This window comes from Pristis pectinata, chromosome 18, assembly GCF_009764475.1.
Source record: "Pristis pectinata isolate sPriPec2 chromosome 18, sPriPec2.1.pri, whole genome shotgun sequence".
NCBI classification, from domain to species: domain Eukaryota; kingdom Metazoa; phylum Chordata; class Chondrichthyes; order Rhinopristiformes; family Pristidae; genus Pristis; species Pristis pectinata.
The window spans coordinates 35,883,493-35,910,045 of NC_067422.1; the positions used below are offsets into that span (position 1 = coordinate 35,883,493).

The following is a 26,553-nucleotide window of genomic DNA, read 5'->3' on the forward strand; positions in this document are numbered from 1 at the left end:
AGACCGTTTGATGGTATTCCCATTAACAGCCCAGTTGGGAGCACGGGAACCTGGGCCCCGGTGTGTTTCATTAGGAGCGCAGCAAACATCATTTGGTGAACTAGATGCTGGACCATTGGGATTTACAAACAGTCAAATAGTGAATTGTCTGAGTTTAAAATCACTGTTTGGAAGGCCTAAGTGTTGCGATCAAGAGGGACTGCTGTATAATTGTGGGAACTGAGAGCCACATGTTAACGAGGAAAGGTGTATGGAATTTGGAAGAGGAGCGTCAGGATGGGGAAATGTGAGACTAGTGAGAATCTCTGGGCTGAGGTGGGAGAAAAGAGTGGGAATCTCATCTGATGTTAGGAAATAGCAGGGATTGAGATTCGGAAGTGTGCAGTCTGGAGGGGTTGGGCAGTTGGGTTGAGAGGTGGAGGGAATGGCTCCCGTTGACAGGACTGCCTCTCAGAAGGCAAAGAGGTTGAGATCTCAGTGATGAACTGCTTTTAACCATGACTGGTTATTCCAGTGTTCCCGGGTCTAGGATTGCTGAATCCTTTTCATCTTCCACCTTCTATCTTTGATATCATCAAAAGAAACGGCCTGCTCAGGATTCTGGGAAAATGTGCCTTTTGTTTCAAAATCAAGTCAATGAAAGGAGAGGTTTTCATTATTTTTCTGGTATTGGTATTGGTTTATTATTGTCACTTGTACCGAGGTACAGTGAAAAGCTTGTCTTAACTGATCGTACAGGTCAATTCATTACATAGTGCAGTTACATTGAATTAGTACAGAGTGCATTGAGGTAGTACAGGTAAAAACAATAACAGTACAGAGTAAAGTGTCACGGCTACAGAGAAAGTGCAGTGCAATAAGGTGCAAGGTCACAACAAGGTAGATCGTGAGGTCATAGTCCATCTCATTGTTTAAGGGAACCGTTCAATAGTCTTATCACAGTGGGGTAGAAGCTGTCCTTAAGTCTGGTGGTACGTGCCCTCAGGCTCCTGTATATTCTACCTGATGGAAGAGGAGAGAAGAGAGAATGTCCCAGGTGGGTGGGGTCTTTGATAATGCTGGCTGCTACACCAAGACAACGAGAGGTAAAGGCAGAGTCCAAGGAGGGGAGGCTGGTGTCCGTGATGCGCCGGTCTGTGTCCACAACTCTCTGCAGCTTCTTGGTCCCGGGCAGAGCAGTTGCCGTACCAAGCCGTGATACGTCCGGATAGGATGCTCTCTATGGTGCATCGGTAAAAGTTGGTGAGAGTCAAAGGGGACAAACCAAATTTCTTTAGCCTCCTGAGGAAGTAGAGGCGCTGGTGAGCTTTCTTGGCTGTGGCATCTATGTGATTTGACCAGGACAGGCTGTTGGTGGTGATCACTCCCAGGAACTTGAAGCTCTCAACCCTCTCGACCTCAGCACCATTGATGTGGACAGGTGCATGTACACCGCCCCCTTTCCTGAAGTCAATGAGCAGCTCTTTTGTTTTGTTGACATTGAGGGAAAGGTTGTTGTCATGACACCATTCCACTAAACTCTCTATCTCCTTCCTGTACTCCGACTCATCGCTGTTTGAGATACGGCCTACAACGGTGGTATCATCTGCAAACTTGTAGATGGAGTTAGAGCAGAATCTGGCCACACAGTCATGAGTGTATAGGGAGTAGAGTAGGGGGCTGAGGACGCAGCCTTGTGGGGCACCAGTGTTGAGAATAAGCGTGCCGGAGGTATTGCTGCCTATCCTCACTGATTGCGGTCTGTTTGTTAGAAAGTCAAGGATCCAATTACAGAGGGAGGTGTTGAGTCCTAGGTCTCGGAGTTTGGTGACAAGCTTGCTTGGAATTATTGTATTGAAGGCAGAGCTGTAGTCAATAAAGAATAGTCTAACGTATGTGTCTTTACTGTCCAGATGCTCCAGAGCTGAGTGTAGGGCCAGGGAGATGGCATCTGCTGTAGACCTGTTTCGCCGATAGGTGAATTGCAATGGGTCCTGGTAGGCTAGAGTTGATGCGTGCCATGACCAACCCCTCAAAACACTTGATGATGGTGGATGTCAGAGCCACTGGTCGATAGTCATTGAGGCATGTTACCTTGCTTTTCTTCGGGACTGGGATGATAGTGGTCTTCTTAAAACAGGAGGGCCTGAGATTGAAGCAGGGAGAGGTTGAATATGTCCGCAAATACTTCTGGCAGCTGATCAGCACAAGATCTGAGCACGCAGCCCGGGACACCATCTGGGCCAGGTGCTTTCCTCGTGTTTGCTCTCCGGAAGACTGATCTTACATCCTCCACTGTGATCACAGGTTCAGCTGCGTTGGTGGCTGTCAGGGTGGATGGTGACAATCCACTTCCCTTTTGTTCAAAACGCGCATGGAATGTGTTAAGTTCATCAGGAAGGGATGCGCTGTTGTTAGCTATGCAGCCCGACTTCGTCTTGTAGCCTGTTATGGCATGTAAGCCCTGCCGTAACTGGAAGCTGGTCAGGGACTCTATTTTGAGTTGGTATTGCCTCTTAGCATCCCTGATAGCTTTCCGAAGGTCATACCTCGGTTTCTTGTACAGATCAGGATCACCAGGTTTGCGTGCAGAAGTCCTCTCCTTCAGTAGGGAGTGGATCTCCCGGTTCATCCATGGTTTCCCTTTGTCTTCTTTGGTACACAGTCCTCCACACACTTGCTGATAAAGTCTGTGATGGTGGTGACATACTCATCAAGGCTGGCAGCTGAGTCTTTGAACATGGACCAGTCCACTGTCTTAAAGCAGTCACGTAGGAGCTCATCTGCTTCCTCACAACAGCACTGCACGACTCTCCGTACTGGATCCTCCCGTGTCCGTTTCTGTTTGTATGCGGGGAGGAGGAGCACAGCCTGGTGGTCTGATTTCCCAGAGTGAGGACGAGGGGTGGCTCAGAAGGCATCGTTGATGGGTGCAAGACTTTAGAAGGGTAGTGGAGACAGATATTCTCACAATGTTCAAAAGGCATCTCAATAAAGACTTGAATTGCCAAGGCATAGAGGGGTAAGGATCTAAACTGTGTAAATGGGGTACGGTACAGATGGGTGCAATGGTCGGCATGGACGTGATGGGCTGAACGGCCTGTTTCTGCGCTGTATGACCCTATGACTTTAATATTGTCAATTCTTCACATCTCCTCTGAAGCAGCTGAGCCCCAATACCCGTAAGTTGATCCATCAACACCTCTTAAGCTCTTTGGAACACTTCATATTATTTTTGCTAAAAAAAAAAGTAGGCCTTGAATGTTTTGCATTCTGTCTTGCTGCTGGCCTTGGACATTGCTGGACACTCTCACCAGTGCTGTCATTCAGTTGGTCCGTGCTGCAGTTGGTGGGGTTAGTGCAGCCTCTCTGTTCTGGTGCTGAGTTCATCGAGGAATGTGTGTGACTCAGGGTGACGATTTGTATTCCTGCGGTGCAGTGCCCGGCGAGCTGACTTTTAATACTTGTCAATGTGATAATCTCATCGTGGAAATAACTGTCATTCTTGACAGCAGGCATGAACTAGGCAAGTGCTGAGGGAGTTGTGCACGGACAAGGATTCCCCAGAGAGGAAATGAAGTGAATATTAAGGAGTGAACAAACAAAAGCCAGTGACCCAGTAGGATAATTCGGAAGTACACAGTCACACACTGTCATTGATTCGATAAGTGAGAAGATTTGACTTTTATTTTAACATTTGCTTTTACTTAACAAGTCTCAACCTTCAAGCGCCTCACTAATGTCAGCTCTGCCACTTGGAAAAAAAAGCTCGTGGGAAATGGAATGCACTCTCAGTTTTGTACAAGCTAGCGACCTGCGAGGATTGTCGACCCGAAACATCGACAATTCCCTTCTCGCCACAGACGCTGCTCGACCCGCTGAGTTCCTCCAGCAGACTGTTTGTTGCGCCAGATTCCAGCATTTGCAGTCTCTTGTGCAACCAGCAAGGATTATCTGTTCAAAATTTCAGTTGTTTTGACAAAGTGAGCTGTGGTTAATTGTATGGGCTTTGATTTTCAGAAATCTACGACCATGTTCTCTATACATGAATGGTGGAGAAATGGAGAGCTATGTGGAAGGGAAGGGTTCGATAGATCTTAGAGCAGGATAAAATGTCGGCACAACACTGTGGGCCGAAGGGCCTGTACTGTGCTGTAATGTTCTATGTTCTAAAGTCAGGAACTGTGAATGTGATAGTCACCCTGTCATTGTCAGTATCAGTGCACCAGAGTGCATTTAAAAAACCTGAAAGAATCTTAAATAAAATAACACAGGTTAACATGTTGCACAGAGGCCTTGCAGTATTCTAACCAGATCGTAAGAATATTAGGAAAAGGAGGTGCCCTTCCAGCCCCTGGATCTGGATCAATAGTTTGATCAGTCATGCAGGATTCTGTTCCTGCATGAACTCCTTTCTATATTAGAGAAGATGTACTGTATATGGTGTACCCTTCCTATAAGTGCTGCACATCTTTCGACTAACACTTTTTCTTTCTCACCCTGTTGGTAATGCCCCTGTTGTTAGAAAACAGCAGATCCTCTCAGTCCAGTCAATGCCACGGGACATCGGCTCTTCAAATGATAAACTCCCCGTAAACCAAAATATACTGGAAAGCTGCAATGTGAGGACATCAACCTCAAATGGTGCCAGGAACCGACTATTCATTTGAAAAGAGTGCTAAATTCTTGCATTAAGGTTTCAGAATTAAAACCATCGGTGGTTAGTTGGATGGTATGATTGTCCAGTTTTGGTATTGGAGGCGTGACTGTCATAGAATATAGAACATAGAACACTACAGCACAGTACAGGCCCTTCAGCCCACAATGTTGTGCTGACATTTTATCCTGCTCTAAGATCTATCTAACCCTTCCCTCCCACATAGCCCTCCGTTTTTCTATCATTCATGTGTCTATCCAAGAGTCTCTTAAATGTCCCTAATGTATCTGCCCCCACAACCTCTGCCGGCAGTGCGTTCCACGCACCCACCACTCTCTGTGTAAGGAACTCACCCCTGACATCCCCCTTATACTTTCCTCCAATCACCTTGAAATTATGTCCCCTCGTGTTAGCCATTGTCGCCCTGGGAAAAAGTCTCTGACTGTCCACTCGATCTATGCCTCTTATCATCTTGTACACCTCGGTTTCGAGTTTTTCTTTTACGAGTGGAGTAATAACACAAGAGACTGCAGATGTCAGAATCTGGAACAACAAACAATCTGCTGGAAGGACTCAGTGGGTCAAGCAGCATCTGTGGGGGGGAAGCAATTGTCAGAGTTCCGGGTCAAAAGGAGGATGCAGTCTCTCAACCCAAAACATCAACAATTCCTTTCCCCCCTACAGATGCTGTGTTCCTCCAGCAGATTGTTAGTTGTCTCTTATAAATCTTATAAGACAACATTTCAATACCACTCATGGGACAGTTTCAGGAAATGATGTCAAGCTTGTGGTCAGACTGAAGTAATTAGGTAGCCTGAGTCCGTGTGTGTGTCACCTTTGGCTTAGCTGATCAATCATCAGCTAAGCCAAAGATGACACTCATCGCTGAATCATACAGTGGGGTTCTAAATCATGATCTCAGAGATTTATCCACAGGGGACTGAGGGTGTGCTGCACTGTTGCAGGTGCTATCTTGCACTGGGTGTAATGCACCACATGGCACAATTTGAAGTAAACCCAAGGCAGTATTTACCCTTCAACCAGCATTAACTCAATAATCACCTCAATAAATGATGCTATGCTCATTTTGGCTAGTACACATTGACTATGTTTTGCAACACACACAAAATACTGGAGGAGCTCAGCAGGTCAGGCAGCATCTGTGGAGGGAAATAAACAGTCGACGTTTCAGGTCGAGACCCTTCATCGGGACTGGAAAGGTAGAAGCCAGAATAAGCAGGTCGGGGGAGGGGGAGGATCACAGGCTGGCAGGTGATAGGTGAGTCCAGGTGAGTGGGGGAAAGGTAGGTGGGTGGGGAAGGGGGCATGAAAGGGAGTGACGTGAGAAGCTGAGGGGTGATGGGTGGAAGAGGCAAAGGGCTGACGAAGAGACCCATGTGAGAAGTTGCTTTGGATCATCTTGAAGAATGAGAGACCAACAAGGATGAGAGGCTGTGAGCAACTTCGTCCTGGGTGTCCTTGTGCTCAAGAACATTGGTATTACTGGACAGTTGCTGCAACACAACCAACTCTCTGGATGAGATGTAGAATTCTCTCCCCAAGAGGGCTGTGGAGCCTTAGCCACTGAGTGTATTCAAGACTAATTGATAGTGCTGTTTAATTCTGGTGCCTTGATCAATGTTTAGCCCTCAACCAACATTGATCATCCAGATGTTATCACATTGCTGTTTTATGGATCTTGCTGTGTGCATGTCAGCCATATTTCCTGCATTACAAAAGGTACTTAATTTCAAAAGTACTTCATTGACCGTGAGGTACTTTGGAAGTCCTAAAGTTATGAAAGGTGTCAAAAGGCATAACTCTTGCATTTTCTTTTTAACAATCACCAATGTGTACAGCGGAATCTTTCTATGTATGGAAGAACAGGGTGCAACAATCCAGCCCATTCCATGGTGAGTCTGGTGCCCATTGGATGATTATTAATAAAATTATTCCTTCCTCTTGGCCCAACAACGTGTAGTAAAAGTAGAGGAATTGTGCACCAAGACGTTTGGAGACGCACCAATCATGCAGAAACACAATGTCAGTACGCTGGTGCCCTATTATAAGGATCGTTAAAAGTCGACTGTTCCTTTTTTTTCATTTGTTTGGTCCCTCACAACCTTGACCAAAGCCTATTTCTTATTTCCACTTTGCTATCCCCAAAGCCATTAATAGGAAGCTCTTGGTCTATTAAACACAGCCTGACTGCATTGCTATGGACTGGGTCCTTAGCTGTCAAAGCCCAGTCCTTCCACAGATTGTACACTTTCCCCTGTGCTCAATTTATTTCACTATGTGATGAAATTCTATGAAATTTCTGCCTTTCAACAGTGATTAAATTAGACCCCAGTGAGTCAAACTAATGTTAACCAGGTTCTTGACCATATGCATTGAGCATATGGTGGCTCAACGCTTTTCTAGACTGGAACCACTTTTTTCTGTGTAGTTATTTGTGGGTATATGTGGAATAAGGGGTACTGGCAACCTGTGTAATTAATTGTGCAGTAAGTTGTCTAGCTATAGATATCTCCTTGTAGCTTTCACTCTTGTTCCTGTCCAGATAGCTTTTCAGCACACACGTTAAGACACACATTTTGTTATAGAGCAGGTTCGTTCTCTCTCTCTCTCTCTCTCCCCCTCTCTCTCTCTCCCCCTCTCTCTCTCTCCCTCTCTCTCTCTCTCTCTCCCCCTCTCTCTCTCCCCCTCTCTCTCTCCCCCTCTCTCTCTCCCCCTCTCTCTCTCCCCCTCTCTCTCTCCCCCTCTCTCTCTCTCTCCCCCTCTCTCTCTCTCTCCCCCTCTCTCTCTCTCCCCCTCTCTCTCTCCCCCTCTCTCTCTCCCCCTCTCTCTCTCCCCCTCTCTCTCTCCCCCTCTCTCTCTCCCCCTCTCTCTCTCCCCCTCTCTCTCTCCCCCTCTCTCTCTCCCCCTCTCTCTCTCCCCCTCTCTCTCTCCCCCCCTCTCTCTCCCCCCCTCTCTCTCCCCCCCTCTCTCTCCCCCACTCTCTCTCCCCCCCTCTCTCTCCCCCCCTCTCTCTCCCCCTCTCTCTCTCCCCCTCTCTCTCTCTCCCTCTCTCTCTCCCTCCCTCTCTCTCCCTCCCTCTCTCTCCCTCCCTCTCTCTCCCTCTCCCTCTCTCTCCCTCTCCCTCTCTCTCTCTCGCCCTCTCTATCTCTCGCCCTCTCACTCTCGCCCTCTCTCTCCATCGCCCTCTCTCTCTCTCCCCCTCTCTCTCTCCCCCTCTCTCTCTCCCCCTCTCTCTCTCCCCCTCTCTCACTCCCCCTCTCTCTCTCCCCCTCTCTCTCTCCCCCTCTCTCTCTCCCCCTCTCTCTCTCCCCCCCTCTCTCTCCCCCCCTCTCTCTCCCCCCCTCTCTCTCTCCCCCTCTCTCTCCCCCCCTCTCTCTCCCCCTCTCTCTCTCCCCCTCTCTCTCTCTCCCTCTCTCTCTCCCTCCCTCTCTCTCCCTCCCTCTCTCTCCCTCCCTCTCTCTCCCTCCCTCTCTCTCCCTCTCCCTCTCTCTCCCTCTCCCTCTCTCTCCCTCTCCCTCTCTCTCCCTCTCCCTCTCCCTCTCCCTCTCCCTCTCCCTCTCTCTCTCCCTCTCTCTCTCTCCCTCTCCCTCTCTCTCCCTCTCTCTCTCTCTCCCTTCCTCCCTCCCCACAACTTGGCACTGATGAAGCCTGGGCTCCGCTTCCACAGGTCCTCGGTGTCAGTTGGCCGGGGTTTGTACCTGAGGTCTGGACTGCACGTGGCAACAGGCTGTTTGGCTGTGAGTGCATCCACCTCAGAAGAACCCATAAAAATCAAAAAACCCCTGCAGAAACCTGAAATAAAAGCCAGAAATTGCTGGCAACACTTAGCAGGTTGGACAGCATCTGTGGTAAGAAAACCAGTTAATGTTTCAGGTCCGAAACCCTTCTAACTCTGCTTCTCTTCCCACAGATGATGCCTGACCTGCAGAGTGTTTCCAGCATTTTCTGTTTTGTTTCAGCCTGACCCATTCCTCATTTGATGCAAGCATTGCCAAACAGCTGATATTCAGCAGTTTGAAGCCAATCCGTGTACTCCTATGGTACTGAGGACTGTTTAGAGGCAATTATTCAGTTCACTCAGAACTAGTCTGTGACCTTCATCACTTCAAGGCTTTGAAGCACAGTGGCCTGGGCAGTTCACTGCACTTGATAATCTTCTGGAGGAACTTAGCGGATCCAGCAGCATCTGTGGGAGGAAAGGAATTGTCGAAGTTTTGGGTCAAAACCCTTCATCAGGACCTAAAACGTCAACAATTCCCTTCCTCCCACAGATGCTGCTCGACCTGCTGAGTTCCTCCAGCAGATTGTTTGTTGCTCCGGATTCCAGCACCTGCAGTCTCTTGTGTCTCTGCAGTTCACTTAACTGCTCTTGTTAAGAAATGTCTCTCTATTCTCTCTGCGGTCCTGCCACCAACCACACCGTTCCCTCTGGTTTTCCAAACGAGATGGGCAATTGGTTAGTGGACCGATTGTGCACAGGTTGTTGATTGGACACAGAACCCGAACTCACCATGCATTCTCCCTGGGTCTCTGGCTTTGATCCAGGCAGACACCGAACATGAGTCTTTTGCTTCTCTCCCTGAATGGGATCAATTTTTAGTTGGAGAAGACACACCTGGTGCCATATCCTTGGTAACCAGTAACCCTTCACTCACCAACAGCATGGGAAGCAGTGCATTGGCCTTCAATGCAAGAGGAGTTGAGTATAAGAGTAGAAACATCTTGCTTCAATTAAACAGGACCCTGGTGAGAACATTATATACATTCCTGATCTCCCTACCCAGAGGTGAATGCACTTGCATTAGAGGGAGTGTGGTGAAAGTTCACCAGATAGGTGGGGTTTGTCGTATGAGGAGGGCTGAAGCAGACTGTGCCTGGAATTTAGAAGTCTGACACTGAAACGTACAAAATTCTTATGAGCTTGACAGAGTCACACTTTCAATGTCGGGGTGAGTCATTCAGGACAGCTGAGAAGAAGTCTCTTTACACCCAGAGGGTGGTGAATCTTTGCAATTCTCTACCCAAGCGCGATGAGGAGGCTCAGTTATGGAAGACAAAGGTGGATAGATTTTTAGATATGGGGGATTAAAGGGAAGTGAGGTTAGTGTAGGAGGTCCTGAGGTAAAAGATCAGCCATGTCCTTATCGAACCAAGGAGCAGCCATGAAGAGGCAAAAGGTCTACTGGACTTCCTGTTTATTATGTGACACCAATTTAGAACTTGATCTTCCATTTAACTCTTCCAATGTCATTGGAAATCTTACTCACCAACCAAAGTGGGGAATCCGTGTCACCAGTTTGTAAAGCAGGATTGTTCAGAGTGTGTGGCACAAGTCGTATAAATCCATTGCCTTCTGTCGGACCCACAGTATTCACTCTATTGACTTGAGTGCTTGGCCAGTGTGCTTCCATTACTTCGCACTGCTATGCAAGATGGATTTCACCCCACAGAGGCTCACTATTGGGCAAACACTGGAGATACCTGGGAGCTTTATGGTGCGTGAAGCTGAGTGGGGCATTCTGGAGTATCATCTGGTCCTGGGTCAGTGCTGAGTTGGCTGACTTCAGTCATTGGGATAGAATGGCCTTGGATCATGGAGGTGAGAATCAGGCAAATCCTCATGGCTGACAGCTGACATCTGGTAGCGATCAACTGCATTTGGGCACCAGTTGAAGTTGGATCGGACAGCACCTCGATATCCCTGCTGTTAAGCGGCCCAGCTGTATTTGCCAGCGTGATCACCACCAAGCGCTGGTTAATTCATGGCCCTGTGAACACCAGGAAACAGGTGGCTTTATCAGAGGAGAAGAGCAGAGTAAAAGGGTGGTCAGCCGTTCAACCTAGCTTGGAAGAGCATTGCCCAGATCGGACTGAGGCAGATTAATGCTGTCAACATAACACTTGCACTTTAATTGCAATGTTACTATCTCAGGACATCCCAAACAGTCAGTACAGCACTATTGGAGTGTAGTCACTGTATAATGTAGGTAACACAGCAGTCTGTTTGTGTAAGGTAGCACGGCCAGCAGTGAAATGATTGTCTTTGGTTTAGCTGTGACATTGTCCCAGCCCTGAAACCAAATGCCCAAAACTCCTTGAATGTCCACTAAAATCTAAGTAAGCTGATGGGGTTACAGTGTGATGCCTTGTGTGGAAGGTGCTCTCACTGAAGCAACCACTCTCATCTCCAGAGGAGAACTTGAACCCGCAAAATCTGACTCGGAGACGGGAATGTGAATACGACCTTTGCCGGGCATGGAGTATGGGAAAGGGAGAGTCGAGGTATGCAGTAGCAGATATGTGAGGAAGAGGCTCTGAGGTGGTGAGGATGATTGAGGTGGTGGGGATGATTGGAGTGGAGGGCCGAGGTGCTGGGATGAGGCTGGAAAGAGCCAGGAAGGGTGGGGGTGATTGGAGACCCAGCTGTCAGTCCTTCATGGTGGGTAACCCCTGTGCCCTGCAGATGATAAGGTCACAGTGACACAACTGCGTAAATCAAATGGCTGTCTTCTGCAAACTGCCATCTGCAAATACCATCCAGAGTTCCTGATCCTCTAATGTTAAATGGCCTGAGTTATTGGCTCCATGAGTAACAGCTGGATCTCCTTAGGTTTTAAAGTTCAGCCAGGTCCATACTGGTTCCGGTCTGAATGGGCAGTGTCTCTGGAATGGATGTTGTTAGTCTCTCAATGGCTCTGATGTGATTATCTCTCCCTTGCCTTACTCAGGTCGCCCAGCTCCTGTTGAACAGTAACATGTGTGTCGCCTTGCTGGAGGGTCAGTCCAAGGACAGTGCCGATGCCAACTTCACCACGCCTCTGCATCTGGCTGCAAAGAACGGGCACAAGGACATCATCAAGTATGGCTTTTTGTTTCAGCGTGAGACCCTGTGTTTAACCCTGAGACTGGATGCATAAAAAATAACAATAGCTGCATGAAGCATGTTCTTTATATAAGGTCACCACGAAGATCTCCCAGGGCTAGAACCAGGGGCTACGGGGAGGAAGTCGTCTGGATGTAGAAATGTCCAGGGTAAAAAGCTTGGTCTGTGTTATACACAGGCTAGGATGTCTCGGCAGAGCAACTCAAGGGGAGGGTCTGGCTGGTTCGGGAACTGGGGTGCCAGTGACTTGCGTACGTGTGGCTGGCTGCACCGTTCCTCCATTAACAGAAGAAAGGGAAGCAGGAGTAGGCCATTCAGCCCCTCATGCCTACACCGCCATTCGATAAGATCATGGCTGGGCTTTCAGCTCGGCTCTCTCCATCGTGTGTTGTTGAGAGATTCCTGGAAGCTTCTAGTTCTTTCTGCAAACCACGGATTTATAGTCAATGAAATTATTATTCTTGTTTTTTCAAAGGCGTTAACATAGCATTGGATAGGCCTGTTTCTATAGGCGTCTTATAGATCAAAATCTTTTAAAGTGATAATGCAGTGACAGTGTTATCATTTTATCTGTGCAAGGTCGCACTGTGTTGGGTTAAGTATGTGCTGTTCCTTTGATCCTTTGAAAGATCTTGCAGCTGACAACTCTTGGTCTTTCAGTTGCGTACTTGGCTACTCAATCTTAAAGGAACAAATATATCTTCCAGTGACTGCAGAAGACAGAGAGAGAGTGCTCCCAGGTGACCAGGGGGATCTGGACAACCTGGTGATGAACAATAGCTGCATGAAGCATGTTCTTTATATAAGATCTCCCAGGGCTAGAACCAGGGGCTCCGGGGAGGAAGTTGTCTGGGGGCTGTGTCTCTGCATGAAGCATTGGTACATGAATGCGGACAATGAACGCCTGCTCTTTAGAGCAACCTGTGTTGGCAGCAAATCTCCACACACTCGTGTAGACTGTATCTAGTTTTCCTCTAGTTATCTAAAGTCTTCTGTCCCTGAGTATGAAGGGTTGGTGTCCCCAGTCTCCCAAGCCAGTGCAGCAGTCAGCTCTGGGATGTGACAGAGATTAGCGACAGCAGCCTGGGATATGGCACTGACCGTGGACTAGTCTTCCACATGCAGAGCAGTCCAGTCACATTGTGTGAGGTTGCATTGAGGTTAGATGCAGGCACAGATCTCAGTGGGAGCTGGCTTGGTGCAGTCTGGCCTGTTCCAGACATAGCACCACAGGGAGGTCCAGCTGTGAGCATGGAAATTGTTGAGCTGACAAGCATCTTCCCAAATGGATCCTGTGGCTGCCTGCGTTGGCTGTGGACATGTCCGTGTCATTCAGCAAGAGAAACACTGTGTGTAGACACGTTCCCTTTGGAAGTCAGTCTGCCTGTAGGAAGGTTATTGCTGATGCAAGGCTGTCTCATTGTTAAGAGTGAGCAATGCTTGGCGTAAGCAGGGAGGCTGCAGAGTGTGATTTGTCTAAACTGCAGATTCTGGAAAGTTGAAATAAAAGCAGAATCTCAGCAGGCTGGGCAGCATCTGTAGAGAGAGAAACGGAGTCATTGACCTGAAATCTTAACTCCACAGATGCTGCCTGAACAGCTGGATTTTTTTTATATATACACAGTTTGAATGTTGGCCCGTTAAGTAGCATGGGTTCAGGGGAACAGGTTTGTGTAACTTGATGTCCGATGAGTAAAACGAAAAATTGTTCTTCAGGCCAACGAGTGTGAAAATTATACCAGAGCCGAACTATTGTTGGCATCAGCTGGGGAGTTTTACACCAGAACCGTGTATCTAGTGGTAACAAAAAGATAGGGGAGTCTAAAATTAGAGGGTATAGGTTTAAGGTGAGAGGGGAAAGATTTATAAGGGTCCTGAGGGGGCAACTTCATGCAGAGGGTGGTGCGTGTATGGAACGAGCTGCCAGAAGAAGTGGTTGAGGCAGGTGTACAGTAACAACACTTAAGAGACATTTGGGCAGGTGCATGGGTAGGAAAGGTTTCGAGGGACGCGGACCAAACATAGGCAAATGGGACTAGCTTAGATGGGCACATTGGTCGGCATGGAGGAGTCGGGCCGAAGGGCCTGTTTCTGTGCTGCATTGCTCTATGACTCTGTACTGCCAGTGCAGGGGCACAGCTTGGGTTGGATGCAGGGTAAAACTCCCCCCACACTAATCCATCAAATGCTAGATGTAGAACAGTGATCTTGTGCACCTGTTTGTGTATAACTCATCAGGATATGTCGACCTTATTTTCTGCTGTCAAAACACCAGCCAGTCTGTTCATTACATTCCCGATGCCATTGATTTATGGTCAGTGTGTCAGAACAAAGCTCTAAATCCCTTGGATGGAGTCCACCGTAACACTTGATCCCTCGACCGGGCATTAATGTTTCCCTCACGGGGTGGGAGTGGGAGTGGATGCTGAAGGTGCAGGGACCGCCCTCCCTGCCAACATCTGCTGTTGTCCATTGTGCGTCAGTGACTGTGCAGCAGCACTGATCTCCCCCAGCGGTCAGACAGGACAGTTACCCTGCTTCAGGCATAGTTTCCCAGACAACGACCCATTAAATTATAAACAGATTTACTGTCAGCCTTGTCTAATTCTGGTCAGCTTCATTTCGTGCGTCCTGCGGCTTTCAAAAAAATCTGGTCTCTTGCCAGGTATTGGGGACAGTCATCAAGTCGTTCAGCACAGAAACTGTCCTTCTGCCCACCAATCCTATACTGGCTATCAGGTCCCCGTCCACGTTAATCCCATTTACCAGCACTTGCTCTATAGCCTTCTCTGCCTTGGTGATTCAAGCGCTCGTCTAGATACTTCTTCAATGTTGTGAAAGTTCCTGCTTCCCCCACGCATTTGGGCAGTGAGTTCCCGACCCGCAGCACCCTCTGGGTGTCGAAACTTTCCTTATCTCCCCTCCACTCTGCTGATCGCTTTAAGTCTGTGCCACCTGGTTTTTAACCCTTTAGCAGGGACTTCTCATTATTTTACACACCTCAGTTTAGTCCTCGCTTTGTCTCGCCTGTCCCGGAAGAAAACAACCCCAGCCTTTCCCGTCTTACCACACAGCTATAATTTTCCAGTCCTGGCAATATCCTCGTAAATCTCCTCTGTACCCTCTCCAGGGCAATCACACTGTTACTGTAATGCGGTGATCAGAACTGCATGAAGTCAGCAGACTGTGGTGCAACAAATGTTCCATACAATTCCAGCATAACCTCCCTGCTCTTATATTCTGTGCTTCAGTTAATAAAGGGAAGCTTCCAGTATGGCTTTTTAACCACCTTCTTGACCCAACCTTCTTGTGGACATCCACTCCAAAGTCACAGCGCACCACTCAGCAACCTCCCATTCATTGTATATTCCCTTGCCAGTCACATCTCCCCAACTGCATCACCTCACACTCCTTTGGATTGAATTCTCTTTTGTCACATTTATGCCCAACTGACCAGACCATCTATGTCCTCTTGACATCTCTTGCATTCTAAACCCGTCATCCTCATTGTCAACTACATGGCCAGTTCTTGGCCATCTGCAAACTTCTTTATCACATTAATTATCTAATTAATTAATTAATTATCTAAGTCATTAATCTGTACAACCATAAACAAACCACTGGGTACTGAGCCCCATAGAACCCCACTGTAAGTAGAGTTCTGTTTATAAAAGCACCTGTCAATCATTGCCTTTTGCTTCCTGCCACTGATCCAATGTTGGATCTACTTTGCCACTCCCCTTCGATCTGATGGGCTGTAACCATTTTGAGCAAATGCTCTTGGCTGAGGCAGTGGTGCCTTGCCTTGGAAGGGGGCATTGAACTGAGGTTCCATCTACCCCCTCAGGTGCGCGTCGAAGGTTATACAGGAGGGCAGTGACGTATTCCCCTCAGTGTTCTTCAACTTCATCTGAAAACAGCTTAACGCAATGTACATCTCCAGTGGTGTTTGTGGAATGTGAAAAGTAGGCACAATGTTTTCTCCGTAACGGTGGGGACCACAGATCGCAGGTGATTATTTAGATGCCAGCTTCATTGCAATGTCCTGAGGACTGGGGATGGTATTGGTTAGCGTCAGGTCTGAATTTAATCGCATGGAATTCACTTTATGGGATGCCTGGTTTTTCTTTCCATTTACCCAGATGGAATTTTATGGGAATTCTGTAGTTTCATCCATTAGTGATATACACATTGCATCCAGATTTAGTTAATGACTCGAATCTAAACCATCCAGCTGCTATGTTGGGATTTGAACTTGCTTCCAGATTAATAGTCCAGGCCACTGGATACTCGTCCTGTAACTTCCTCAGGAGACTGGTAGTATAGTGGCTGAGGGTATTGAGGAATACCTTTCTTTCACAAGCTGAGGACTTCTATAAGGAACAACAAACAATCTGCTGGAGGAACTCAGTGGGTCGAGCAGCATCTGTGGGAGGAAAGGAATCGTCTTCTAAAGAGATTTCACAGTGAAGCACTGTTTGAAGTGTGCTCACTGTTGCTGTGTGGAAATCACAGCAGCCATTTTTTTTACACAGCAAGATCCTGCAACCTCCGTGTGATAGTGATCAGGTTATATGTTGACTGAGGGATCAGCGTTAGCCAGGATCTCCTTTGAGCTTCTGTGAAACAGCCCACTAGGATCTTTTGTGTTCTCTTGGGAGAGCAGAGCTCCCAGCCATCTGAAAGTGCAGATGGGAGTGGGATATGGTGAAATGGAGGTGGAAATGGGGAGTGGGTGGGGTGAGAGTGAGTTGGGGATGGGATGGCTGCCTTCTGCCACGTCCACCTTGTGACCTGACTGGCATCTCTGAGGCATTCTTCGAGCTGCTCCCTCAGGTCTGGTTTGAACATTTCAGTGCTCGGAGGTCGAGAGTTGCTCTGTTTAAAAACTAATGTAATCATCTTCCAGGCAGCCGGAAACAGGAATCTCAGTATTCCTGATGCGCACGCTCCGCACAGATCAGAGCCAGGGAGAGGCCGATAAATCATCTATGTAATCGCTGCAAGGTATAAACCACCTAAGGAGTGTTTAACCACCTGTCTCGGTGGGCTTTAACCCTGCCAAGCGAGCTCTTGTTTTTATCAGCTTCAGGCCAGCTTTAATGGCACTTGTCACGTCAATCATTAAACAATAATGAGATGAGACACTCACAACTTTACAGAGGTGTTCCTTTAACCGAGAACGCTAATTTGCTTGCACTGTCCACAGTTACCAGATGTCGTATTACCGGAGGATTTGTTGTGGATCTAACTGGAGCAAAAAGCATTCTCTGTGTATAAACAACAGTCCACATATAAAAGCACCAAACTTTATATTGCATCCCCCTCTACTGTCATTGTTACGGTGTACATTTTCATTATTACATATTGGATTCTGAGGGGATTGACGAGGTAGTTGCTGAGCGAGGAATCTAGATCTTGGGGGCATAGTTTTAGATAAACGGATCACCCCCTTTAAGATGCAGATGAGAAGACATTTTCTTTCCTGGGAGGTGTGTGAACCCTGACAATTTTCTACCCCAGCGAGTCAGTGAGGGTGTTCAAACCCATCGGTCTGGAGGAGGTGAGGATTACGGGGAGCAGACAGAAAAGAGGCGTTGAGGGCCCTGATCTTATTCATTGACAGACCAGGTTTGAGGGGCCGAATGGCCTACTCAGAGTCATAGAGCACAGAAACAGGCCCTTTGGCCCAACTCGTCCATGCCGACCAAGTGTCTACTTGAGTTAGTCCCATGTCCCTGCGTTTGGGCCACATCCCTCTAAACCTTTCCCATCCATGAGTCTGTCCAAAAATGCTGTAATTGTGCTCACCTCCACCACCTCCTCTGGCAGCTCGTTCCATGTACCCACCACCTTCTGTGTGGAAAAGTTGCCTCTCAGATCCCTTTTAAATCTCCCTTCTCACCTTAAACCTGTGTCCTCTAGTGTTAGACACCCCTACCCTGGGAACAAGACTTTGACCATTCACAAAGAAGCTTACAGGCTTCAAACATACCCCTGCTCCTATTTTTTTTGTGTTCTTTTGTTCTGACTGTCTTGATCTTAAAACACAGGCAGGGTGAAGATTCTGTTTGGATGTTAAATAATTTTTGAGGAGGCATGGATTATCACTGCATGTTAAAGATGGAATGGACGCACTTCCTCCAGAACACATCAAATCTTAGATAGTTGATAATTTGCAGACAGCAGTATAACTGTGGTCCCGCAGTTCAGGTGCACGGTAGTGCAGGTAATTTTCTCCCCCATTCACTCTGTCCACATTTGGCAATGCCATCTCTACCAGCACCTCTGGGGCTTGTCTCTGGAGGATCGTGGTCTTAACTTCATCTGGTGCCTGTGGTCCCTGAGCACTGAACTTTGGTGCTTACCTTGCTGATGATCTCCCTGAACTCTGCACCTGTATGCATTGTCCATGGGATCTTTATACATTCTCCACGGGACCCTCCCATGACCTGCCTGTGGTAGGCCTTGTGCCCTTTCCCTGTGGGATCCCCCATGCATGCTTTTAACGAGGATTCCATTTCACACTCTCTTGCACATCTGTGGGCTCCCCCCCTTGCACCACCTCTCTGTGCAGTCCTGTCGCACCTCTTCCGAGGGGGCATCCCCTTACCTGCTTTTGCTGTACGGTCACTTTGCCCTCCCTCACTATGGCACCCCTTTACCCTTCTCTCAATGAGCTCCTCTTGCTATGGAGCCCCCTTGCGCCCACCCCCCCCCCCCCCCAGTGTGTTCCTATCTGCTCTTCCTTTCGTGAATCTCCGAGCCCTCTGTCTGTGATGTACCCGCACCCTTCTCTCTGAAGTGCAACCCTGTGCGCTCTCCCTGAGCTCTCCCATCGTACACTTGCCATAGTCATTCCTAGCAGCCTTTCTACAAGGTCATCTTGCACACTCCCCACCGGCTCCCTCCGCACGCTCTGTCCGTGGCGTGCCCTTGCACACTCTGCACAGGGTATTAAGAGGAATAGATAGAGTGGACAGCCAGCGCCTCTTTCCCAGGGCACCAATGCTCAATACAAGAGGGCGTGGCTTTAAAGTAATGGGCGGGAAGTTCAGGTGAGATATCAGAGGGAGGTTTTTTACCCAGAGAGTGGTTGGGGCATGGGAGGCGGTGGTGGAGGCAGGTACGTTGGTTAAATTCAAGGGATTACTAGATAGGCATATGGAGGAATTTAAAATAGAGGGATATGTGGGAGGAAGGGATTAGATAGCCTTAGGCGAGGTTTAAAGGTTGGCACAACATTGTGGGCCGAAGGGCCTGTATTGTGCTGTACTGTTCTATGTGTTCTATATATACTCTCACAACAGTGACTCCCTCCTCCCCACTCCTGTAGGTCTCCTCCACTCCCACTGGGTACTTCCCCTGAGAGTGACTCCACGCAGCTTTGCCCCCGTTAACCCTGCCACTCTTTCTATTCCAGGTTGTTAATCAAGGCTGGGATCGATGCCAACAGAGTGGCTAAAACAGGGACAGCGCTGCACGAAGCAGCCCTGTGTGGCAAGACTGAAGTGGTCCGACTGCTACTCGACGTAAGTCTGCGAGGGGTTAACGCTGGTAAAGCAAATCAACAGTGCACTCCAGGGTCCACATGGACCACTCTGTGATCTACCTCAATGTCACTCAGAAACCACCTTCAGCTTCTGTCCCTGTTGCCCAGTCCCCTGACGTTTGACCTCCCGTGCACCTATCCCTCCCTCCGCTGCCTCTTCCTTGGACCTTCAGTGCCTATCTTCACTCTCTGCAGTCCCCCAAACGACCTTTGTGATCAACCAGATGATCTGCTTATAAAGTGAGCTCAGGGAAAATTACAGACCGGGACACCAATTCTTCAGAATTGTGCCGTGTCATCTTTTATGTCCAATGCAGAGCCTTGGTGCAACGTCAGCACCCCCAGCGCTGCAGCACGCCCTCAGTACTGCACGGCAAGGGCCAGGTTTAATCATGTGCTCAGTTCTCTGGAGTGTGACTTGAATTCTTGGCCATTTACTCAGAGCTGGGCACAGTATCTTTACAAGGCTTGACCAGCTTTCTATGTCCTCTCTGCTAAATTTCCCACACATTCCCAGATTGATTGCAATCCAGTATCACTCCTGCCTGCCAGTTTAAAGCTAGTCAGTAATAGTAGGAAATGTTGCAAAACTCAACGAGCCAGGCCAGATGTGTCGGGAGAGAAAGTAAGTTTGTGTTTTGGGTGGTTGAACCTCTGACGAAAGGTAATCAACCTGAATCGTTAACTCTGTGTCTCCTTCTGCACATGCTGCCTGACCTACTATCTCCGTTGTTCTCTGCCCCGTTCCCAGATGTCCAGTATTTTGCCTCTGCCTGAAGCTGAATGGTCTGTGCAGTGGCCAGGAGTTGGTCCTGATCCATGGAATGCACTTTGCTGGGGACGCCTCAAGGCGTTAGATATCCTCTCCCGGCCCTTGAGCGGTTGGTTCTCTGCCTGCACTTCGGTTCTCACTTCTGCCCAGCTGAAGGGAGAACAGCTTCTTGAACCCCCTACCCACCCCACCCCCCCTTCACAATCCCCCTCCACCTCCAACACCACTGAGTATCCCGAGGGCTCGTTTAGGCAACAGACTCATTCTAATGTGAAAATGTGCGAGAAAGGACCTTCCTGCCACTTTAGGTGATTGATTGGCATTCCGACATCGAGGAAGGAGAGGATGTGGAAAAAGAGTTCTGTAATTTCTGTGTGCCTTGGAGGAGTAGGGAAAACCATCCAAGACCTACTAGAGTCTTACTGCCACACAGGCCCCCTCCCACCACTTTCCCTCGCTGTGAGTCAGAGGGAGACACAGCACGGAAACAGTCCCCACCAAGTCCACACCGATCACCAAGTTCCCGTTCACACCAGTCTTACACAAATCCCATTTTATTCTCCCTACGATCCCATCAACTGCCCCCCAGATTCTACCACTCACCTATACCCTTGGGACAATTAACCTACCGACCTGCATGTTTTGGGGATGTGGGGAGAACTACTGGATCACCGGGAGAACTTGCAAACTCCACACAGACAGCGCCGGAGGTCGGGATCGAACCTGGGTCTCTGGTGCCGTGAGAGGCAGTAGCTCTACCCGCCGTGCCACTGTGCTCACAGCCTTCCTGCGGTAAAGTGTTGAGGCGATGTGCGGCTCACCCAGTGACTGCACGCGAGGGGAAGTTCACTGAACTACCCCGGCCCCTGTTCACCGGCGCCGGGGCAGCGGACCGACGTCCCACCGGTCAGCCACCTGCGGTGTGCGTCGCTGAGAAATGAGCAAGTGTTTCAGCTGGCAGAAGCACGGTCCTCGACTCAAACCATCCTCACTGCCACTTTACCTCCTGCTTTTCTATTTGGATCCTCATCTGAAACAAATAGGACTGAAAGCCAGTGAGTCACCAGAGGGCTTCTGTTGGTTCCATGACGTATGAGGGGGGTGGGGGGGGGGTAGGGCTGAGGGAAATGGAGGGGTGGGTGGTCATGGGGTTAGACTCTGCCTCACCATTCACGACTCTCCCACACCACTTCCTCCGTGCAGGCAGGCATTGACGTCAACATCAGGAACACCTACAGCCAGACAGCCCTGGACATTGTCAACCAGTTCACCACCTCGCAGGCAAGCAAAGAGATCAAGCACCTACTGAGAGGTAAAGAGGGGAGGGGTTGGGGCTCTGTGGGTGTGTCAGGCACAGTACCAGGGGAGAAGGAAAAGGCACCGTTGGGACGGAGCTGTGGGAATGTAGGGACGGAGCTGTGGGAACGTTGGGACGGAGCTGTGGGAACATTGGGACGGAGCTGTGGGAACATTGGGACGGAGCTGTGGGAATTTTGGGATGGAGATATGGGAATTTTAGGATGGAGCTGTGGGAACATTGGGATGGAGCTGTGGGAACATTGGGATGGAGCTGCGGGAATGTAGGGACGGAGCTGCGGGAATGTAGGGACGGAGCTGCGGGAATGTAGGGACGGAGCTGTGGGAACATTGAGATGGAGCTGTGGGAATGTTGGGATGGAGCTGCAGGCTGATGTGATGCTCCGGACTGTATGTTAAGGTGAAGGATATTGGAATGTCCTGTGGGATGAGCACTTTCGGGTTGCTGGGATGTTAGGAGTGTGTTGTGGGATCGAGAAACAGAAGTGGGAACTTCATCCTCCTCTTGCAAAAGATTATAAAGGAATCACATGGATAAACTGACCACAGTGTGTAGCAGGCAAACACGTCCTCTCCAGCGGGTGAGGACACTGCTGTCTCTGAGTGCCCAGGGTAATGGGACTTCCACACTTCCATGCCGTTTCTCACTACCTGAGTTCCTCTTCCCAACAGAGGCCTCGGGAGTTCTGCAGGTCCGAGCCCTGAAGGATTGTTGGAATGTTCACGATCTCACCTCGCTCAACATCAGGGCTGGAGACGTTATCACGGTGAGCAGCCCTGGGATGGGGTGGACAGCAGCGGGATGGTTGTACGTGGACCCACGTGTGAAGGGAAACAGATACCTCCACCGTCAGTGCACTGGTGGGAACTGCAGGGTTGTTCTGTGCAATCCGAATCCCAGCAAGGAACAGAAGCACTTGTGCAGCTATTGTAACCTGCTTGTATTACACAGGTGAACATGCCCTCAGTATGTAGTACATCAAAACAATTCCCTAGTATATATTAGAGGGAATAACAGGGCTTGCTGTATATATCACAAGGAATAGCATGCTCTCCACCTGCATTACAGAAAATGCTGATATCCCTGTGTATATTAAGGTTAATAACAGTTCCCCTATGTGAAATTCGGCCCCTTCCTATACTACAGGCAATAGCAGGTTTCCTGTCTATAATACAGGCAGTAGCAGGCTCCCTGTCTACACTACAGGCAATAACAGGTTTGCTATCTATATTACAGGTAATAGCAGGTTTCCTGTCTATAATACAGGCAGTAGCAGGCTCCCTGTCTATACTACAGGCAGTAGCAGGCTCCCTGTCTATACTACAGGCAGTAGCAGGCTCCCTGTCTATACTACAGGCAGTAGCAGGCTCCCTGTGTATACTACAGCATGTGGCACCCCTTGGTGCACAATAACTGATGTGAAAGCCTCATGTTTACAGTATTTGGAGCAAACCCCTGTCTCTATTGAAGGGAATAGCAGCAGCTTCTCTTGTACCTGGGTAGAGAGAATACTTGATGATACATTTAGTGGCAGCCTCCTGTAGTGTGCTGATCACATTACTGGACTCTCCCTCCTTTGTACCTGGCGCAGTCAGTGGCAGCCTCCTGTAGTATGCTGATCACATTACTGGACTCTCCCTCCGTTGTACCCGGCACAGTCAGTGCGACTACCTTCCCCTCTGTGCCCCGAGGTTTACTGTGCTGCCTGCGGTTGGTGACTTGGTCTGTTGCTCCCTCCCCGCGGCAGGTCCTGGAGCAGCATGCGGATGGGCGCTGGAAGGGCCACATACACGACAGTCAGAAGGGGACGGACCGCGTGGGCTACTTCCCCCCGTCCATCGTTGAGGTGATCAGCAGGCGATCAGGTCAGTGCTCTTGGAAAAATTCACCTCACTTTGCTCGTGTAAGGTGGGGTGGACATTTGTTGGGTTATGAGATCAAAGGATGAAGCTGGTGGGAGGGGTCTGATATGTGGATTAGAAATAACAGAGCAAAAGCAAGGTACTGAATCCATCCAATGGTTCTCTGGTCTCCTGGGGATATAAAGTGGACAAAATTGTTTCCATAATAAGGATGTCATGTTGGGGTTTGTGTTAGGCTGTGGTCTAGTGTTCCCTCAATTCCGTGCAGTCTCCCAATGCTGCACACTTGGTGGGTTAATTGACTGCTGTCAGTTGCCCTGAGTGTGTAGGTGAGTGGAATGATCTGACGGGAATGTGGGGAGAATAAGAACATGGGATTAAGATGAGATTTCTTTATTAGTTACATGTACATCGAAACACACAGTGAAATGCATCTTTGCGTAGAGTGTTCTGGGGGCAACCCGTAAGTGTCGCCACGCTTCCGGCACCAACATAGCATGCCCGCAACTTCCTAACCCGTATGTCTTTGGAATATGGGAGGAAACCGGAGCACCCGGAGGAAACCCATGCAGACACGGGGAAAACGTACAAACTCCTCACAGACAGCGGCCGGATTTGAACCCGGGTCGCTGGCGCTGTGATAGCGTTGGGCTAACCGCTGCACTACCGTGCCTGCAGGATTAGTGTAAATGGGTGGTTGATGGTTGGCATGGACTCGATGGGCTGAAGGGCCTGTTTCCACCTCTCGATGACTCTACCACACGTTCAATGCAATGCTTGTGTCTGTTTTATTCTGCGAAGGTGGGGTGGTTGTACGTTGTTACATGTCTGATGCAGTTTGGAACGGAGGGCTGTGGTTATCAGGAGAGATTGGACAGGCTGGGTTTATTCTCACTGGAATGGAGGAGGCTGAGGGGTGACCTTATCGAGGTTTATAAAATCATGAGGGGCACAGATAGGGAAGATAGTCATCCTTTTTCCCGGTCAGGGGACTCTAGAACTAGAGAGCACAGGTTTAAGGTGAGAGGGGAGAAACTGAAAGGAAATCCGAGGAGTAAGTTTTTCCACACAGATGGTGGCGGTTATCTGGATTGAGCTGCCAGTAGAGGTGGTGGGGGCAGATACAATTACAACATTTAAAAGGTGTTTGGATGGGGACTGGGACAGGAAAGGAGTAAAGGGATACGGGCCTAATGTGGGCAAATGGGGTTGGCATAAACAGGGATCAGGATCGGCCTGGAGGAGTTGGACTGTAAGGGCCTGTCTCTGTGCTGTAGGATTCTATGATTCCCTGCCCTCCATAGCCGAATAGCCTGCCAATTTGTGGCGGCGTCACTTTTGATTTGATATTGACCGTCTTTCAACTAGTTTGAAGCAAAAATTGCTGGCAGTTGAACAGTTCACTCACTAAACGGGAACATGGGGTTGGCTCAGTTCATTATCCTCAGGAGAATGATATGGGTGAGTTACAGAGTTTGTGGTAGGGAGGGAGGTGAGGGGGATGTGGGGAGAATAAAATGGGTTAGGGTAGGATTGTTGTAGATGGGTGGCTGATGGTTGGCATGGACTCATGGGCCAAAGGGCCTGTTTCTGTGGTCTCTCTCTCTCATGACTCCAATACTCTGGTGAGGGATGGCCACTTGGTGATATATCCTGGAGGGGGAGAACAGGAGAATTGGCAGGTGGCGGTGTTAGAGAGAGTTGTCCGATTGGAACATTGATGGTCTGATTGGGCCCCTTGTCGTGTCTCTTTGTCTCCAGGCACCCTGACCCGCCACGCCTCGGTTCCGCCTCACCAGCGCCAGGTGTTCCCCAAGGCGTACCAGAACAACTTGATCAGCTCGCAGATGGATGAGACGCACCAGCTCTACCAACAGATGTACTCGCAGACTCTGCCCGCCCATCGCACCTTCAACTACCCGGGCTTCAGCCGAGCCAATCACAACACAGAGAACAGCAAGGCGTCCGAAGGTAACCCGGGGTCCGCATCGTCGGTTGGGATCGTGGGATTTCACATCCCCAAATAGCATTCCAGAAACCTTGTGAAGATGGGAACAGGAATGGGCCATTCAGCCTGTTGACCCTGCTCTGCTCTGATCTCTGGTGATCTGTACTCTATCCATCTGGCTTGGTTCTAAACTCCTTAACACTCTTGCCTAACTGCTGATCAATCTCAGTCCAATTGGCACCAACACCCTTGCGGAGAAAGTTTTGGATTTTTAACCCCTTTCCCCACTCTGTGTATTGGTTTATTATTGTCACTTGAACCGAGGTACAGTGAAAAACTTGTCTTGCATGCCGATCGTACAGGTCAATTCATTACACAGTGCAGTTACATTGGGTTAGTACAGAGTGCATTGAGGTAGTACAGGTAAAAACAATAACAGTACAGAGTAAAGTGTCACAACTACAGAGAAAGTGCAGTGCAATAAGGTGCGAGGTCACAACAAGGTAGATCGTGAGGTCAGAGTCCATTTCATTGTATAAGGGAATCGTTCAATAGTCTTATCACAGTGGAGTAGTGAGGAAGTGCTTCCTTATACCTCTACTCCATGGCCTGGATCTATTTTTAAAGTCACTTTATTCTGTATTCCCGCTCCAGAGGACGTAACACCCCTCGCTGTCACTGCACCACTGTACGGCCCATTCTAGCTGCAGGCTCTGACCATTGAATAGAACCTGCTTCCCAAGTCTCTCACCATCTCATTAATTAAAACAACTCATTTTTCACAGAAAAGCAGCAGCAACTTCCAGAAATTCCTTCCAGATGAGAGAGATGCCTTTCCCAATCGGTGTGGAGTCAGCCGATAGGCCGGCTGATCCAGGGACAAGTCATTGGGCCGGAGAAGGGGAATGTTGCACTTGCCTGGTGCCCGCTAATGCCTGCACATTTGTGTCGACTGAAGGCAGGGTGGAATCTCACAGCGCCCTTCTAGCGGCCAGTCCTCAGAAGCATGGCCACAGAATGGTCCGTGAGAGGACGGGAGGGGCTGGTAGCCCGGAGAGAGCTTCCAGGGGAGGAGAAACAATGAAAAACTGACTTGAAGCTCAAGACGTTTTCTCTTGTGAGTCTTATGATGTGTTGGCTGTTCCCATTACTGCAGAGCGCGCTGTTGTTTGTGTTTGACAGGCAGGTGCCAGTCAGTGGACTACAAAGGAATGAGACTCAACTATAGCTGTCTTTCCCACGGGGCTCCCCCTGCTTTTAAATGTTGCCACGGGAACAGCGGCGAGTTCTGACTGGGCAGTGTCAGGTCTGCATCGTTTGTAACGCATTTGTTTTGTGGGATCTGGGCATCACTGGCAAGGCCAGGGTTTGTTACCTGATGCAGGGTCTCGATCCGAAACGTCGACAGTTCCTTTCCCTTCACAGATGCTGCTCGACCTGCTGAGTTCTTCCAAGCAGTTTGTTTTTTCGCTCAGGATTTATTACCCCCATCGGTGAGCTGGCTTCAGCCTTCTGGTTGAAGTGGTTCCCACAGCGCTGTTGGGGAGGGAGTAAGTGCCAG

General features: G+C 49.1%; 1 protein-coding gene across 8 annotated transcripts in view; it reads left to right on the forward strand.

Moving 5' to 3' along the window:
• Positions 1–26,553, forward strand: part of LOC127580049 (caskin-2-like) — a 227,874-nt gene that overhangs the window by 165,120 nt on the left and 36,201 nt on the right. For all 8 annotated transcript variants that reach the window (XM_052033195.1, XM_052033194.1, XM_052033197.1 and 5 more), the window contains 6 exons: positions 11,386–11,516; positions 18,964–19,072; positions 21,068–21,176; positions 21,854–21,948; positions 22,930–23,047; positions 24,806–25,015. In XM_052033195.1, the coding sequence (XP_051889155.1) occupies positions 11,386–11,516; positions 18,964–19,072; positions 21,068–21,176; positions 21,854–21,948; positions 22,930–23,047; positions 24,806–25,015 (772 nt within the window). The remainder of the gene's footprint in view (positions 1–11,385; positions 11,517–18,963; positions 19,073–21,067; positions 21,177–21,853; positions 21,949–22,929; positions 23,048–24,805; positions 25,016–26,553) is intronic.